An 18,144-nucleotide genomic window follows, 5' to 3' on the forward strand; every position below is an offset into this window, starting at 1 on the left:
AGTGGCATGATCTCGGCTGACTGCAGCCTCTGACTTCCGGTTCAAGCAGTTCTTCTGCCTCAGCCTCCCGAGTAGCTGGGATTACAGGCGTGCACCACCACACCCGGCTAATTTTTGTATTTTTAGTAGAGACGGGTCTCAAACTCCTGACCTCAAGTGATCCCCCAACCTCGGCCTCCCAAAACGCTGGGATTACAGGCGTGAGCCACTGCGCCAGGCCCAGCTCCAATATTCTTAGCACTCAAGGACACCAGTCATTGCACCTGTGTTTAAGAATGTCTTAAAAGAGATATTTTTAAAATCAAAACAAGATGTATTATTTAAATGCTGATAAAATCAGTTGTATATATGATACATTTTATTTTGCTCTAGCAAAACAAATATGACGGCAGGGTTTTTTGCATAAATTAAAGTTGCCCTTAGCTGGAATAAATCATTCTTATTGACATTAGCAGCTGTGTAGTCAGTAAAGAATGATTGTTGCTATCACTTGGTGATATTTATAAACACTTTTATTTTCTAAGTGCTTTACAATCACTTATTGTCTAATTAATATCTAATCATCTGTTTACAAGTAATAATCACACATGTAGTGCAGTTTAATCAAAACTCCAAATACAGCCGCCATCATACTCAAGAGTGCCATGTGAATTTTGGTCCCTTCTTTATGGGGTTTGAGTCCAGACATGCAGCTGAAACAGATAATACATCAGAAAAAAATGGATAAATATTCCTCACTTATATTTGAGCATAATTTGGATTCACAACTTTTGCATGCCAAATATGTTATCTGAATGTCAGTGGATGAGTAAGACCATAGGTAATTTTCAACACTTAAGGGCTCATTTGCACACACACATAAAATTGTAATTTATTTAACCCACAAAATTGGATGATAGTTTATGATAAATGTACAAGGCCAGGCACTGACTTAACATTGAAACTCTTAGTCACAATCACTGTTTCAGTCATTTTAATGAAAAAGAGCAAATGTAGCAAAGGTGGCTCAGAGACCTTCAAGGTTAATAATCTAACCAGGTTCAAGTCTACACCAAGCTACGCCCAGTATGAACACCTGCCAGTCTTAATTAGCTAACATAAGTGGATGTACTGCTGTCTCCCTTCAGTCTCCCCAAGTGTTATTCTATAAGCAATTATAGGAACCAGAAAAGGATTTTTTTAAGCAGGTGAATGATGTGCATATTAATCCAGTTTTTCTCCTTCTAGGATGAATTTTCTTAAAGTAGAATTGCCGAGTCAGAGTATTTATGTTTTTAAAGCTTTTGATACATGTTTTTTTGACACTGTTATCAAATTATCCTCCAGCATGGGTGACCATATGTACACTTCTTTGCATACCCCTAAAGAGTGGTCTTTCTTGATTATTGGTGTACCATAACCAGATTTCCTCCTTGCTGTCCTACCAGGCAGTTTCCCAGTACTACAGCAAGTACTGCAGGGTCCTGAGGATTGTGCCGGGGGGCCTTCTGCATATGATACAAATGAGCTTGATTGACAAGTGAGTCATCAGGACTGTCTGACGCCAGGAGGGATACATTCATTCGCAAGTAAACTATTATTACAATCATCGGACTTTATACTAATAGATTTTGAATGACATGGTCTCCAAAGTGATTCTTTGTCTTGCAAAATCTGCACTCAGAGTCTTTGAATGCTCAAAGAGAGACTCCGTTTAATCTTCTGTGCTTCTGTGTGTTTTCTACGGCTGCTGTAACAACGTACCAGAAATGTGATGGCTTAAAACAACACAAAGATATTATCTTAAAGTTCTGGACCAGGGTCAGAAGTCTGAAATGGGTCTCAGTGGGCTAAAATCAATGTACCTGCAGGACTGCATTTCTTCTGGAGGCTCTAGGGGAAATTGTTTCATTGCTTTTTTTTTTTTTTTTTTTTTTTTTTAGCTTCTAGAAGTTGCATGCATTCCTTGACTCCTGGCCTGCTTTCTTCTATCTTCAAAGACAGCAATTGCATCACTCCAGCCTCTGCTTCACTGGTCACATATTCTCTAAGTCTCCTGCCTTCCTCTTTCACTTCAAAAGACTCTTGTAATTACATTGAGTTCCTTTGGATAATCCAGGATAATCTCTCCCATCTCAAGACCTTTAACTTAATCACATCTATAAAGTCTCTTTTGCCATATAAGGTAACATATTCACAGGTTCTGGAAATTACAATGTAGACATCTTTGGGAGGCCCTTATTCTTCCTATCACATCTTCCTTAGCATGAGCTGGGCCTGGTATCTCATCTCCAGATATTATGGAAATATGGCTAACAGTCATTCAATTGCAGACAATTGCTAACATTGTCTACAATTTTAAGACAGTAATTTATGACATCCTTCTCTGTATCAGAAACAGGCATTATGTCTAGTTTGCAGATAAGAACTGGGGCTTAGAGACATTAAATAATTTGCTCAAGGTCACAGAACTGGTCATTGGCAGAACTGAGTTTCACATTTAGGACTGTGGGACCTCAAAGCCCCCACTCAATGCATGATGCCTTGGTATCTCAACATTTTTAATGCTCTGCTCATTCTGCTCTTTTTGGATAGCCTTCACGTTGAAAGCTTTTCATTTAGTTTGTTTGACATTTAATAATACAACCTAGCTAGATAAAAGCTTTTATTAAGGCCCTATAAATATCATATTTGACTCATTCAGTAAGTGCCAGTGCAGGATGTCATCACAAAACACACATTGAAGATAATGTCTCCACATCCTCTAATAAATCTTCCTAAAAGTGGCATCAGATGGGTTCTTCCTCTGCAATACAAACAGAAGTGGCCTCACCAGGTGTTCTTCTCTGTGGGCAATGTGTAAATCTGTGAATAACAGGTGGTGCTGGTGAGAAATGATCTTTCCAAAAGCCCACGAGTATACAAATATCCTATTCTTGACAAAAGAGTGTCTAACACTTTAGGGGTGTCTTAGTCTGTTTTATGCTGCTATAACAGACTACCACAGAGTGGGTAATTTATAATGAACAGAAATGTATTTGGCTCATAGTTGTGGAAGCCGGGAAGACCAAAAGCATGGTGCCAGCATCTGTTGAGGGCCTTTGTGTTCCATCATCCCATGGCAGAAAGCAGAAGGGCAAGAGAAGGCAAGAGCAAGGAAGCAAGAGGGAGTTGAACTTGCTATTATAACAAATCCACCCTTGTGGTAACTAAGCCTCTCCTGTGTTAATGACTTTAATCCACTCATGAGGTCAGAGCCCTCATGACCTAATCACCTATTATTAGACACTGTTGCATTGGGGATTAAGTTTCTAACACATAAACTTTGGGGGACACGTTCAAACCATAGCAGGAAGTCTAAGTTAATCTCTTAATAAAGACACTTATTCACTTTGCTTTATTCTGGAAGGTTCTCAACCTTGGTTGTGCATTAGAATCACCTTAGGAGCTTTCAAAAACACTGAGAGCTGATTCCTGCTCCCTAAAGATTCTGATCTAATTGTCCTGGGGTTTAGCATCAGGGCTTTTAAAAGTTTAGAACAAAAAAAAAGTTCAGAACCACTGTGATGAAGGAGAGATGATGAGACACTTTATTCATACATGGATTTTGACCCCAAAACTATTTGGCTCTCAAATAGAAAAAAAGGATCTCTATTTTGTTTGTATCGAGAGTGAGAAACCCTATTTGTGTATGTGTCCCAGGAAGCTGGCTATGTAAAAACTTTCAATATCTCCAAAAGCAATCATTTTAAACACCTAGTCTACTAAAATGCCAGATGAGAGGCCACGTCAAATGACACTAAGGAGGCCAGGTACGGTGGCTCACGCCTGTAATCCCAGCACTTTGGGAGGCTGAGGCGGGCAGATCACCTGAGGTCAGGAGTTCGAAACCAGCCTGGCCAACATGGTGAAACCTTGTCTCTACTAAAAATACAAAAATTACCTGGATGTGGTGACATGCGCCTGTAATCCCAGCTACTTGGGAGGCTGAGGCAGGAGAATCGCTTGAACCCAGGAGGTGGAGGTTGCAGTGAGCCAAGATCACACCATTGCACTCCAGCCTGGGCAACAGGAGCAAAACTCTATCTCAAAAAAAAAAAAAAAGGAAAAAAAAGACACTAAGGGTGCCTGAGAGTAGCTATATGCGGTCAATGGTCTTTCACAGAAGCCCACCCTTGCTTTGAGAAGATATTCTCTTGAGTAAGCAAGTATGGTATAAGCACATCTTCAAAGAAAAATAATCCTTTATTTCTACAAAATGGTCTGGATAACAACCTCATTCCACCATTCAATTGCAGGAACTCAACAGGAGCAAAACCATTAGCAGTGAACCATGGCAGTCTCTAGCACATATGGTACTACCATTGCTCAAAACATTTTTGGAATAAGTCTTTGGTCATCATTTGAAAGTGTGAAGATAACAATACTCATATGAATATATAAGTTATATTATCCTTTTTTAAAAAAAGATAGAAATCATCAAAAAGACTTAGGAGACTCCTGACAGCCAAAGATGAAAAGTTTAAGCATCAATAAGGATAAGAACTGCAAGTGATGGAAACCTATCTAATGTTTTTCAATGCATGAGTTCATAATACTATCAAAAGAAACCCCTAAGCCTCATTTGTCTGCATTGAAGGATGCTAGAGAAAAACACATTATTTTGAAAACTGGGAAATGATCAAGCCTTTATTTAACCTTTCCTATACAAACTGTCCCCCTAGGTCACCAAACAAGAGAAGTATCTTGTCTTAGAATGAGTAATGAAGAAGGTAAGATGGTAATGAATTATCTCCACTTTATAACTCCTAAGGAAAGATTGGGCTTAGGCACTTAGCATCAACTACTGCTAACATGACAGAAAGACAGGCAATACCAAACATTATGTACTCCTAATAGAAGTACATGTACTACCTATGAAATAGTCTGCCAAGTAAATAGAACCTGGCTTTGATCACACCTCTTGATCTGAGGCCAATTTACAGGAAATACAGAAGGGATAAAGGAGTATGTTAACACCACAGGGATGCAATCAGCAAAATCTAGACTGTGGAAAACTCTATAGAACAAACCTTGTTTCTTCAACCAAAAAATTGCAAGAAGCCTATGGATTAAATGAGATCTAAAAGACATATCAATCAATTGCAATATGTACACTGTATTATTTGAATCCTAATTCAAAATACTGTAAAAATGACAATATTTATAAAACAATTAGAAATTTGAACAATTTCTGGATGCTATGAAGGAATTATTGTTAATTTATTTAGGTATAATAATGATACTGTAGCTGCTTGAGGTCACTCACACCTGTAATATCAGCACTTAAGGAGGCCAGGAGCAGAGAATCTCTTGAGCCTAGGAGTTTGAGAACAGCCTGGGCAACATGGTGAGACTTCATCTCCACTAAAAATAAAAAAAGCAAAACTAGCTGGGTGTGGTGGTGTGCGCCTGTGGTCCCAGCTACTTGGTAGGCTGAAATGGGAGGATTGTTTGAGCCCAAGAGGTTGAGACTGCAGTAAGCTGTGATTGCGCCACCGCACTCCAGCCTGGGCAACAGAGTGAGACTGTCTCAAAAACAAACAAACAAACAAACAAACAGGTATTGTGTTTATGTTTTCAAAACTATTTTAGAAATATATACTGAAATATTTGCAGATGAAATATGTTGTTTGGATGTGGGGAGTGGATAGAATCAGTGGTTCTCAACTGGGTACAATTTTGCCGCAAGGTACATTTAGCAATGTCTGGAGACAGTTTTTGTTGTCACATCTTGGGGCTGGGGGTGCTGTAGACATCTAGTGGGTGAAGGCCATAAATGCTGCTAAACATCCTACAATGCACAGGACAATCGTCCACTGTAAGATAATGGCTCTGCCCCAGCACCCTGATGACCTTGAATGTGTCCATAGAGGCAAAGGCTTGACGTGCAGCTCATCTGAGTGTTGGAGAACACCTTGTGATCCTCCTGGAACAAGCTCTCCTGGAACAGGGAGGCCTGTGAAGAGTTGTTTCAGGGCTATTTGCCACTCACCTCCTTATCTCCCCTGAGCAACTGTCATGAAGCAGTTTCTAATAGTCTCTTTGTTTGGGTTGGGATATGGGTCTTCCTGCCCTGCCCCTCCCAGTACAAAGTTACAGAACAGAAAAACACTTAGTTGCAATCTACAGTGGGCTCCTCAGCAATGGGAGTAGAGGTTATCTGGCCCCTTTTGTTGTAGAGTCCTTCTTTTTGGTATGTGGGACAAGCACAGTACGAAGCTGGCACCACTGGCTACTGTTTCCTTTGCTATGTAAGTAATAAACTGTCTTAATCTAAAAGTGATTAGTTATACTTTTACCAGTCAAGTCATTCAGACCTTGCCTTGTCTTGTGTGTGCTTGACACCCGCGACAAACAATTTTCTAGCCCAAAATGTCTATTATGCTGAGGTTGAGAAGCTCTAGATGAAGCAAGATGGGTCATGAGTTGATTACTGTTGAAGTAGGTGGCAAGTACATGAACAGTACAAATGGTAATGTACTATTAATATCTTGTCTAATTTTGTGTATGCTTGAAGCTCTCCCTAATAAAAAAATTACTTTAAGAAGGATAAAAACTGGTCACCTTGCTTTTTTAGATGTATGACATTTTAAGTACATATACTGAGGCAATATGCACAAATGCACAAACTTTGCTGTCAGATTTCTAGCTCCACCAGTAAGTTACAAACTCTGTGTTCTTGAGCGAGTACTTGACCTCTTTAAGCCTCAGTTTCTTCCACAATAAAATAAAACTACTTATGCCCCCTGGGGGTTTTGTGGGAATTAAATATAAGTCAAGTGTTTGGCTGAATGCCTTAAATAAATACCTTTATTAGACCATCTTCCTTTGTTCTTTTTGCCTGCTACTTTTCAATACAGAAATGCAAAGAGCCCTTCTTGTTATCTGGACAAGTAATTTTGATCTAGTCGATTTCTTTCCAAATAATTCCCTGGAAAATGTAGATAGATGGCCCTGATCTGAAGCGTTTTATTCTAAGTGTTTAAAACAGCAAACTGGCCGGGCGCAATGGCTCACGCCTGTAATCCCAGCACTTTGGGAGGCCGAGGCTGGGGGGGATGACTTGAGGTCAGGAGTTTGAGACCAGCCTGGCCAACATGGTGACACCCCCATCTGTACTAAAAACACAAAAACTAGCCACCGCATGGTGGCGGGCACTTGTGATCCCAGCTACTCAGGAGGCTGAGACAGGAGAATCACTTGAACCCGGGAGGTGGAGGTTGCAGTGAGCCAAGATCACTCCACTGCACTCCAGCCTGGGTGACAGAGCGAGATTCTGTCTCAAAAACAAAACAAAACAAAACAAAACACAACAAAACAAAGCACACAGCAAACCCTGGAGGGCTCCAGGGGATGGGGAATGAGAAGGAATGTATATGGTGAATTCAGTAGTTCTCAGCTACTGAATGGGGGTGATCTTGTCCCACAGGAGACATTTAACAATGTCTGGAGACATTTTTGGTTGTCATGACTTGGGGAAGGGGAGTACTACTGGTATCTAGTGGTTAGAGACCAGGGATGCTATTAAACATCCTATGTCCTATGCACAGGACAGCCCCTACAACAAAGAATTATCTGGCCCAAAATATCAGTCATACCAAGGTTGAGAAACCCTGGGCTAATGTAACCAAAATTTCTTGGTGAACCTTTCCTGGGTAATTAACTTTGCCTTTCTTTGTTCTTCTTACCTAACGCATAAAGGTTATTAAAGACATGCTCAGGAGAAATTCAAAATGTGATTACTCTAGCTCTGTGGCCCTAATTTGTTATTCATTTCTTTATGAGAAAAAAAATCCAAGTAGTGTTCTGATTTTATTGCCTTCAAGTTTCACTTACCAAACTCAAAGCATGCACTGATTACCTTCTTAATTAATAGATTGTGAAAGCGGGGCATCACTTTATTAACTCGTGGAAAGGATGTACCATCTCCTGACAGCTCTGTAGTCTTTGTTTCCAACTATTATGCCAATGGGGGAGGATTGAGATGAAGGGGATTCAGACACTGCTCCACAAACAGATCATATTTCTCTTGTTAAAATAGCCCATCTTTGGCCAGGTGCAGTGGCTCACGCCTGTAATCCCAGCACTTTGGGAGGTTGAGGCAGACAGATCACTTGAGGTCAGGAGTTTGAGACCAGCCTGGCCAAGATGGTGAAACTCCATCTCCGCTAAACATACAAAAATTACCTGGGCATGGTGGTGCATGCCTGTGGTCCCAGCTACTCGGGAACCTGAGGCAGGACAATCGCTTGAACCTGGGAGGCAGAGGTTGCAGAGAGCCGAGATAGCACCACTGCACTCCAGCCTGGGTGACAGAGCAAGACTCTGTCTCAAAAAAAAAATTAAAATTAAAAATTACTGTTGAATTAGGTGAGGGCAAGACAACTATAAAAGCTAGGGGACAACATTGAAAAACACCTAGGATTCCATATTCAAAGTGTTTTGAAGATATCTTAAGTTTTCACTCAATTTAGAATAAACTAAAAATGGAAATAATAGGCAATGCATATGTGTCTGCCTAATGAAAAAATACAACACAGAGCTCTAATCAGTGGCCCAATCAAAGGTTTGGCAAATTAATAATATATTTATTTTAAATTTAAATAAAATGTTTAATGTATGCATTTATCACTTTTAAGTGAGTCCCCATTATACTCATTTTATTTTTCTTTTCTTTTTTGAGACAGAGTCTCGCTCTGTCACTCAGGCTGGAGTGCAGTGGCGTGATCTCGGCTCATTGCAACCTCTGCCTCCTGGGTTCAGCTGATTCTCTTGCCTCAGCCTCCTGAGTAGCTGAGATTACAGGCGCATGCCACCACGCCCAGCTAATTTTTGTATTTTTAGTAGAGACAGGGTTTCGCCATGTTGGCCAGGCTGGTCTCGAACTCCTGACTGCAGGTGATCCGCCTGCCTCGGCCTCCCAAACTGCTGGGATTACAGTCGTGAGCCACCGCGCCTGGCCCCATTTTATTTTTCAATTAACTGACCAACTGGTCCCCACTGTAGAGGGTAAGAAGACTTCTACTGTACTTCCTGGTGACTATAACTCTCTCCTACCTTGTATAATGGAGAAAGCCCTACAAAGCTTTTTTATTAATTCTCCATTTTTTTGTTTTGAATTCTTTGTGTGAGACTTAAGAAAGTCCTTCATTTGCCACCCTAAGGTAAGATGTAATAACCACATGGAAAAAAATTTATGAGGCAGGTAGGTGCACAAGTCTTACTTATCTCTCTTCGAGGCTGCCCCAGCTCCGGCCTACCTCTGAGAAAGCTGAGGAGTTGTAGAAGGTTGAGTCTGCCATCCGTGGTATCTCTAGGTGGGTCTCGCCTGGCCTTCAGACATCAGAAACCTCTAACAACCCTAGGAGTCTGGCAGGGTTGAGGTGGAGAGCCTTGTAAACAGTGATCACAACATCTTTGTTGCTGGTGTTAATGATAATGTCAATCAATTTAGAGGCTAGGGTCAAGTTGGAGTTGGTCCATCCAACATTGATCCATGTCTCACTCAAAATCTGGGTTGAAACCCACTCATTCTCCTGAACAGCCTAGAGATGACCTTAGATGGACAAACTCAGGAGTTTCTCTGGGCAAGGAGGATACAGAATAAACAGTGATTTAAATTCCTTTCACTCATTCTACAGACATTTACTAAGCATGTAGGAAGTCATGCATCCAAGATAAATGTGATCACCTCCACTCTCAAAGGATATATAGAACAAGAAGATATATGTAAAGATATACGTAGGACAAACTCTTAAAGATTGATTTTTTGGTAAATATAATGGTACTATTAAAAATTATCATGTTAGTCTTTGCTTTCAAAAGAAATTATCATTAAGTTATTCTATACTTTTATTTATGACTTACATCAATGGAGCTAAGAAAAACAGATTTGAAATAGGTATTATTTTTGTCTTTCTCCTGGGCCATATTTACCAATTTTTAAATTTTCTTTTCTCTTTCCGTGTGTGTGTGTGTGAGTGTGTGTGTGTGTGTGTGTGTGTGTGTATGGGAGAGAGAGCGAGAGAGAGAGAGAGAATTTGTAGTTCATGGAAAGACAAAGAAAACTTTAAAATGTTCTAATACCTGGGGCAGGACTGATATAAAAAATATATTTCACTTCTTGAGGCCTCATTGTGAGAATGGGGCAAAATTAATTTTATGCCAGTTGCACCCTTTTCTTTACCCCATAGTATTTGAGAGCTGGCTCCAAGTCCTTGAGAATAAAGGGCAAAAATAAGATAAACTAATAAGACTTATTTTCTCTCACATTGTTCCCAGCACTGGGAAGACTGGTAAAGCCCCAGATTTCACAAGAGACACTCACAAGTCTAGCCTCTCACTCCACATCTGCTTGCATGGTAATTGGGCCATTTCAGGGAGCCAAAGAGGAGTTAGGGAAGGCATGGTCACCAAAACTTGCCTTAGAGGACCACAGTGGGTAGGGATCTAGGGTCTGCCAGGGAGAGGTTAGTGCACTCTAGAGAGCCAGATTCACGTCGCTTCTTGGCCTTTTGGCTAAGATCAAGTGGAGAGCCAGATTCAGAATTAGCCTTTGCTCCACCTGTCAATGTTCAGAGTGAGAATTATCAGCAGAGCAGCCTATGGCAGTGATTATACATCCACTAGGTGAGTTAAGAGGACTCTTGAATCAGCCTACCCCTTAGTTTCTGAAGGAGACAAAACTGTGTTGGGTTAGCTTGAAGGCTGTACACATACATACCTGTAATATTAGGGCTCAGGTAGAGGAATTACAGGGAGATAGATAAGAGGAAAGAAGGCCTACTGATGTTTGGAACAAAAGATAAAAATAAGGCTGGATGCAGTGGCTTACACCTGTAATCCCGACACTTTGGGAGGCCGAGGCGGGCAGTTCACTTGAGGTCAGGAGTTTGAGACCAGCCTTGCCAACATGGTGAAATCCCGTCTCTACTAAAAGTACAAAAATTAGCTGGGCATGGTGGTGGGTGCCTGTAATCCCAGCTACTCAGGAGGCTGAGGCAGGAGAATCGCTTGAACCCGGGAGATGGAGGTTGCAGTGAGCTGAGATCGCACCACTGCACTCCAGCCTGAGCAACATAGTGAGACTCCATCTCAAAAAAAAAAGGTAAAAATATAATATCTCCTTTCTCTTTAAGTGGCTTTTAAAAAATGTTCAGATATCTAAGCTTCATAAATTTGGAGAGTTTTAAGTTGTTCAATTCCTTCCAAATAAGGACTAAATATTTAATGTACATTTACATTGTTTCTATTAATTTTTCTTTCCTCACTATGGCTAAAAATTTTCCTTAAAGAAGACAAGGAAGGGACAAACCATATCCTTTGATGCTCACTGCTAAATTGAGGAATTGGGTTTTATTTTTGCTAAAAAGACATGGCATTAATGTTTGCTATATGTCATAGACCAGTCCCAGCAAGCTGTAAGAAACCACCTCTGCTAAGGATATTATGGAAATGCAAGTGCCATTCTTCTCTAATAATTCAACATTCTCTCTTCTCTCCTATTTATTACCTAGAACCAGCATGGGACCTGGAACATGTGCCCCACAGATTTGAGGACTGATGGAGCTAACTGATGACTGGTGTCTGGGAAGGCAGCATGTTTGCCACCCTGTTCTCACTTCTGAAGGAGCTGAAAGATTTAGTTTCCAAAGCCTCTGGCCAGATCACACTCCCCCTCCCCCCAAGTGAATGCCTGGGAATCATCTCTTTCTCACAGACAGGAAGCTCTTATCTCACCATGAAGACTTGGCAGCAAAGACTGGTAAAGAGGAAAGAACAAACTGGAAGTCAGTTTTCCATTTGATAAATGTATTCGCTGTAGAAAATCAGAGTCCACTTCAATAAATGGTCTCTTGAAAGAACTGTCTCTGTCAGTCAATCAGCAGATATTTATTGAACCCTTATTTCATACCAGGCACTGTGCAGAGCCCACAGGAGTACCTTTTCCAGGGAATCACAGAATATAGTGGAAGAAGTGAGGGCTTTGGAATTAGATCTTGATCCAGTCAAAATTTCAGTGTGAAAGTGTTTTATGCTACCATTTTACTTTAAGATCCAAAGGCAAGGAGGAAGGTAAACCTTCCTCCTTGCCTTTGGATATAAACCAAGTAGTATAAAATGATTTCACATAGAATTTCAAAATAGCAGAAGGGTTGGTAGAAATAACTAGGCTAACCACATTATTTCCTACAAGGGCACCTTAGGGGATCCCTGTTTTAATGAATAAATAAAAATGATGTGTAATTATCATATCAATTGCTTGCATCTAAGTGAGTGCTTCTGGAGTTATTTGATGGTGCTTAAAAATCTTTGGTCTCTGAAGTGCATTTAACCATCTTCTTAACTCTTATCTATATTATTAATTTGCAGATCAAAGTTAACTTTGTGCTATGCAAATGAGGGGACTTCAAATGAATGAGATTTTACTGTAAAATTTAAAATCCATATTACTTGTAATAGAACTGCAACATATTTTGAGGACATGCCTCAGCATACCTAAAAGAGATATTATGGTTTAAAGCAGAATTTTCTGCAATGATGGAATATTCTACATCTGCATTGTCCAAATAGAATAGTAACGAGCCACATATAACTACTGAGCACTTAAAATGTGGCTAGTGTCAGTGGCTCATGCCTGTAATCCCAGCACTTTGGGAGGCCAAGGTGGGCAGATCACGTGAGGTCAGGAGTTCGAGACCAGCCTGGCCAACATGGCGAAACCCCGTCTCTACTAAAAGTACAAAAATTAGCTGGGCGTGGTGGTGGGTGCCTGTAATCCCAGCTACTCGGGAGGCTGAGGCAGGAGAATCATTTGAACCCAGGAGCCGAGATCGTGCCATTGCTCTCCAGCCTAGGTGACAGAGTGAGACTTCGTCTCAGAAAAAAAAAAAAAAGTAGTGGCTAGTGTGACTGAGGAACTGAATTTTAAATTTTAATTAATTAATTTTAAAGTAATTAAAATTCTAATTTAAACAGCTGTATGTGGTTAGCGGCTACCTTATTCAACAGTATAGATTTAAAGAAAAAGTGAAATTGGATGCTGGGAACCCAAATTCCAGCTCTATCCTTGCTATCTTGGACAATTAACCTCTGTGAGCTTCAATTTTCTCACTTGAAAATGGGAATATAGGCTAGGGCTCAGTGGCGCATACCTGTAATCCCAGTGCGTTGGGAGGTTTAGGTGGAAGGATCGCTTGAGGCCAGGAGTTCAAGACCAGCCTGAGAAACACAGCAAAACCCCCATCTCTACAAAATATTTAAAAATTAGCCAGATGTGGTGGTGCACGCCTGCAGTCCTAGCTCCTTGGGGGGCTGAGGCAGGAGGATCACTTGAGCCTAATAGTTTGAGGTTACAGTCAGCTATGATTCCACCACTGCACTCGAGCCTGGGCAACAGAGTAAGACCTTGTCCCAAAAAAAAAAAAAAAAAAAAAAAGAAATAAAGAAAGAAAGGAAGGAAGGAAGGAAGGAAGAAAATGGGAATATAAATAATATCTACATCACAGTATTTGGAGTAAGAGGAATTGAGGTAATGTTTGGGCATTCTCTTATTTCCAAATAAGTACCAACCAAGTACCAAAATTAAATATGTGGAAAATAAATACTCAACTCTCTTATTTAAAGGTAGTTTCCATTTCCTGAGAGCTATAAAAGATTATTAAGTTCATGATTATTTTCACCTTTCAGATTCAATATTTAGCAGCAATGCTTGTAACTATTGGCTGTTAAGTAACACCACCAGCAGTAACCAGAAATGGTCGTGTGTCAGCTTGGTGGGGGTATCAATCTATGGTACACAAAGGGCTGGTAGTCAGAAAGTTTAATTTACAGAAGTTGAGCCTGCCTGTGTGAGAAAAGTACACTGAGAACCGAAAAGCATGAGAAAAATGTTAATAAAATCACTTCTTTATTATTGTTACCATTAATAATGTAATCCATTTTAATTGCTCAAGGAGGTTAAATAAGCCTATTCAATTTAATAGAGAAATCAAGGCACAAATTAGCAGCATAGGCAAATGGTCAGGAGCTTGAGTCCTTTTGTTGAATATAATTACATAAAATACGCCATGGAAAGTACTTAGCCCGGGACATGTCACCCTATAATGTCAACTATTATAATAATGATAAGTGATACATTTGGGAGACCATGAAATTAGAGGCCTTTGTCTATTTTCAATTTGCAAAAGGTATCGGAATACGGAGTGATATTTGCACAGATTTAATTCTACATGACTGGAACATAGAAGAATCATCTCAACTTTCCATATCTGCACCAGTCCAGAACTGAATCTAGTTGTTTTTTTTTGCAACAGAGTCTCACTCTGTTACCCAGTCTGGAGTGCAGTGGCATGATCTTGGCTAACTGTAACCTCCACCTCCTGGGTTCAAGCAATTCTCCTGCCTCAGCCTCCCAAGTAGCTGGGATTACAGGTGCCCACCACCATGCCTGGCTAATTTTTTTGTATTTTTAGTCGCGAGGGGGTTTCACCATGTTGGCCAGTCTGGTTTCGAACTCCTTACCTCAAGTGATTCGCCTGCCTAGGTCTCCGAAAGTGCTGAGATTACAGGTGTGAGCCACTGTGGCTGGCCCGAATCTAGTTATTTTGATACTACTTCAAATCTAATTTTGAAATGAGGCATGAATGAATGAATGAATCAATGAATCAATCAATTAATCAATCAATGCCTCCTGATTCCCCCATTAACTCAATACAATCGGCTAGTAAAACTCATGAGTCTTCAATATACAGTACAAATTTCTCCAAATTTAAGATAACATGGAGGTGACCGATCACCTGGGCGAAATGATCAATCAGTCATGTAGCTCAAGTGTCTGCTGGATATGAACCTAGACTACTTTCTGAGTAATATGGTGCTTAAACCAGCCACCCATATCCATTCCAAGGGGCATGAGAAGGCTTTGAAGGGATGCTGGTACAGGAAAGACCAGGGCCTGTGTCCATTCTCAGGGTAGTGGAGTGAAACCAGCTTCACCGTTAAGCAGAGAAATTCCCTCTGCCTCGTTGTTGGGAAGCTGCCTCTGGCCCTCAATCTCTTCTTCACATCATCTGGGGTCCTTCTTAACACTTTGTCCCACTGCCTAAACTTTCTCCATCTAGAACTCATTCAGTTTAACAAGGTTCCCCTTGAAATACATTCTCCGGGCACCCTCTGCCCAAGAGAAAAGACCATATACAGTGGTCTCACTTAAGGGACAGTTGCATAACATTGAATTCAGAAATGGATTGTCTTCACTTGAGGTCAGGAGTTCGAGACCAGCCTGGCCAACATGGTGAAACCTTGTCTCTATTAAAAGCACAGAAATTAGCTGGGCATGGTGGTGCACACCTGTAGTCCCAGCTACTTGGGAGGCTGAGGCAGGAGAATCGCTTGAACCCGGGAGGCGGAGGTTGCAATGAACCGAGATCGTGCCATTGCACTCCAGCCTGGGCAGCAAGAGCGTAACTCCATCTCAGCATAAAAGGAATGGGTATTCTAATCAGGATTTTGTGACGTTTCTACTAGGAGAATTTCTCATTTCATAGGATAAAGAACATTTTGTTAAAACATTTCTGCAATACCCTCAGGCTCCCGTAGCATATTGATCTGACCTTTTTTTTAGTAAGCAAATTTGTTCTTGTCATCTAAGTCTATCCAGGGAGCTGACATACTCTGCAAGGGGATAAAGAAATATTAGTCACAATTTGTTTTTCTTTGTCTTTTTTTAAATCAACTTAAGATGGAGAAGATAATGTTTCCATTTTTAGTGTGACTATTAATTAGCACAGATTCATTACACTTGCAGATACATAGGACTTTACTTTTTGAACTGACTTTGATATTCAATAAGGCAAAAATCAATAAGAAAGTATTCACATTACCTTGCGCCACAATTGCGGAGTGCGATTGTCCTCTTCCATGATGCACTCCTGATGGCCTACCATGACTGCTCCTGATCTTTTTATTTTCTCTAGAGACCTCCACCCTTTGGAGTTCTTTTGAGTCACAGGATGAAATTTTTGTTGCTCACTTGACCAAAGGTCAAGCAGGCTCTCTGTGCCCAGCGCTCAAAGATAAGCTCGGAGGAGCTCGGAGTGTCCCAGTTGTTGAATAAGGAGAGATTTGAGTTGCTAGGCACTCTTGCTTTACTTACCACAAGCCTCCTCTTGTCCCCTCTGGGCTGTTGTTCGTTGACAATTGCTGTGCTCTGAACTAGCGCTATGATGGCCTGTTGTGCGGGGACAGGCAGGTTGTGGTGAAAGCTGCAGTCGTGAAAAAGGCTATTGTTTAATCTACCCCGTCCCTCGCTGAAGCTATGGCAACAAATTCCGTTGGTGAATTAACTATGTCATTGTGCACTGGCTCAACTGATTATGCTCCTGGAATGACAAATATTTTCTCTCTTTTTTTCAAGACAAACAGTGACCAAGACCTTGAAGTGTTAATATACAACTCAGCACTTTCTTTAAATAGGAGAATAAAGATGGAAAAAATAAATCTCTCAAACATACTTTAATTGATTCTAATAAACATTTTATCCCTTCCAAGGAGCTATTCTCAGCACCTCTGATAATGAATTTGTGCATCTTAACTATGTGGAGTCTTCGGAATTTGTGTTAAGGTAATTTTCTCTCAGATAACTCTGTGTTAAAAGAACTCTTTAAATATGCATGTGCTTCAGCCTTTCTGAGAACAACATTCTTTTTAAATCTGGCTGCACCAAAGGGCTATGGAAACTTTGGCTGCAGACTGTTACCTCAGTTTAGAGGGAAGGCAGCTGGTCCACCTAAACTCACCTTTGCCAAGTAAAGATATCCTTTGTCCCATCCTAGCAGGAAAACTCTTAGAATGCTTTCTCCTCTATTTCAAGCTCCAGGACAGTAAAACGTGCTCTGATTGGTTGAAGGATGCTTTTCAGACTCCCTCACCCCTCCCCACCATTCATTCATCCTATACCTTCTCCATCTGGGTACCCTGCCAATTGCTGGGGGAGCTCTGCCGGTGGTCACACTGTTTCCTAGTGTGGTAGTGTGTAGTGTTCTGACTTGCTAAGTTGGAATCACATTTCCCAGGATTCCCTTCCCTGAAGGCTTTGGGTTAGAGTTGACCAAAAGAAGAATTTGCATAAGATATGGGAGGTGGAAGTGAAGTAGGAGCGGTTACTTTGCAAAGGTTGTTGTGGTTAGGTATGGTAACAAACAGAGGTAGACGTGAAATCGGATCCCGCTTGTCCTCACTCTCCCTCACTCTGTGTCCAGATCTTCTTTGTGAGTGCTGATCCTGTTGACCAACAGGAGCCCCAGGGCCACCACTGGACACTTGGCTGCAGGCCCATAGAGGTAGGAACAGCTTCCCATAGGTCTCCCCAACCGGCTTCCCCTTCCACTTGCACAGCTGGATGTGCTGGGCTTCTCAGACTGATGGTGGGTGGCTCCTCCCATCTTCCAATTTCCTCCTGGACCTTCAATCCCCCATCCCTCTCACAATGGGGCCAGGATTAATTCCTATGATAAATCGCTTCCTCCACAGCTCATCGTGGTTCTGCTTCTGTGACTGAACTCAGATTAACAACACTTATTGTTTCCAAACAATACAAGCACTGTTAGGAGAGCATCCTCAGCATGGAGAGAGGTTAGAGGGCCGTAGGGAGAAAACTCCGTGGAAGTTGGGTCGAAAGTATCTGAGGACCCCAAGGAAATAGATGTTATATTTGTATCAGATCTCTCCCTACAGTTGCTGATAGCCCTCACCCTGCAAAGCCTTTCTTCAGATCCAAACAGTTAGCTCTTCTTTCTTCTTCCCTCTTGTGGCTTCCCCTCATCCTCATTCTGTTTTTGTTTGTTTGTTTGTTTGTTTGTTTGGAGATGAAGTTTCACTCTGTCACCCAGGCTGGAGTGCAATGTCATGATCTGGCTCACTGCAACCTCCACCTCCCAAGTTCAAGTGATTTTCCTGCCTCAGCCTCCTGAGTAGCTGGGATTACAGGCGTGCACCACCATGCCCAGCTAATTTTTGTATTTTTAGTAGAGATGGAGCTTCACCATGTTGGCCAGGCTGGTCTAGAACTACTGACCTCAGGTTATCTACCTGCCTCACCTCCCAAAGTGCTGGGATTACAGG

At 41.2% G+C, this 18,144-nt stretch overlaps 1 protein-coding gene across 1 annotated transcript in view; it reads right to left on the reverse strand.

Annotated features, from left to right (window-relative positions):
• PCYT1B (phosphate cytidylyltransferase 1B, choline) overlaps positions 1 to 16,240 on the reverse strand; it is a 112,886-nt gene extending 96,646 nt beyond the window's left edge. The window contains exon 1 of the mRNA XM_004063925.4: positions 15,906 to 16,240. Coding sequence (XP_004063973.1) covers positions 15,906 to 15,968 — 63 coding nt within the window. The 5' untranslated portion in view covers positions 15,969 to 16,240. The remainder of the gene's footprint in view (positions 1 to 15,905) is intronic.
• Between the last annotated feature and the right edge of the window lie 1,904 nt (positions 16,241 to 18,144).

This window comes from Gorilla gorilla, chromosome X (assembly GCF_029281585.2).
Source record: "Gorilla gorilla gorilla isolate KB3781 chromosome X, NHGRI_mGorGor1-v2.1_pri, whole genome shotgun sequence".
NCBI lineage: Eukaryota > Metazoa > Chordata > Mammalia > Primates > Hominidae > Gorilla > Gorilla gorilla.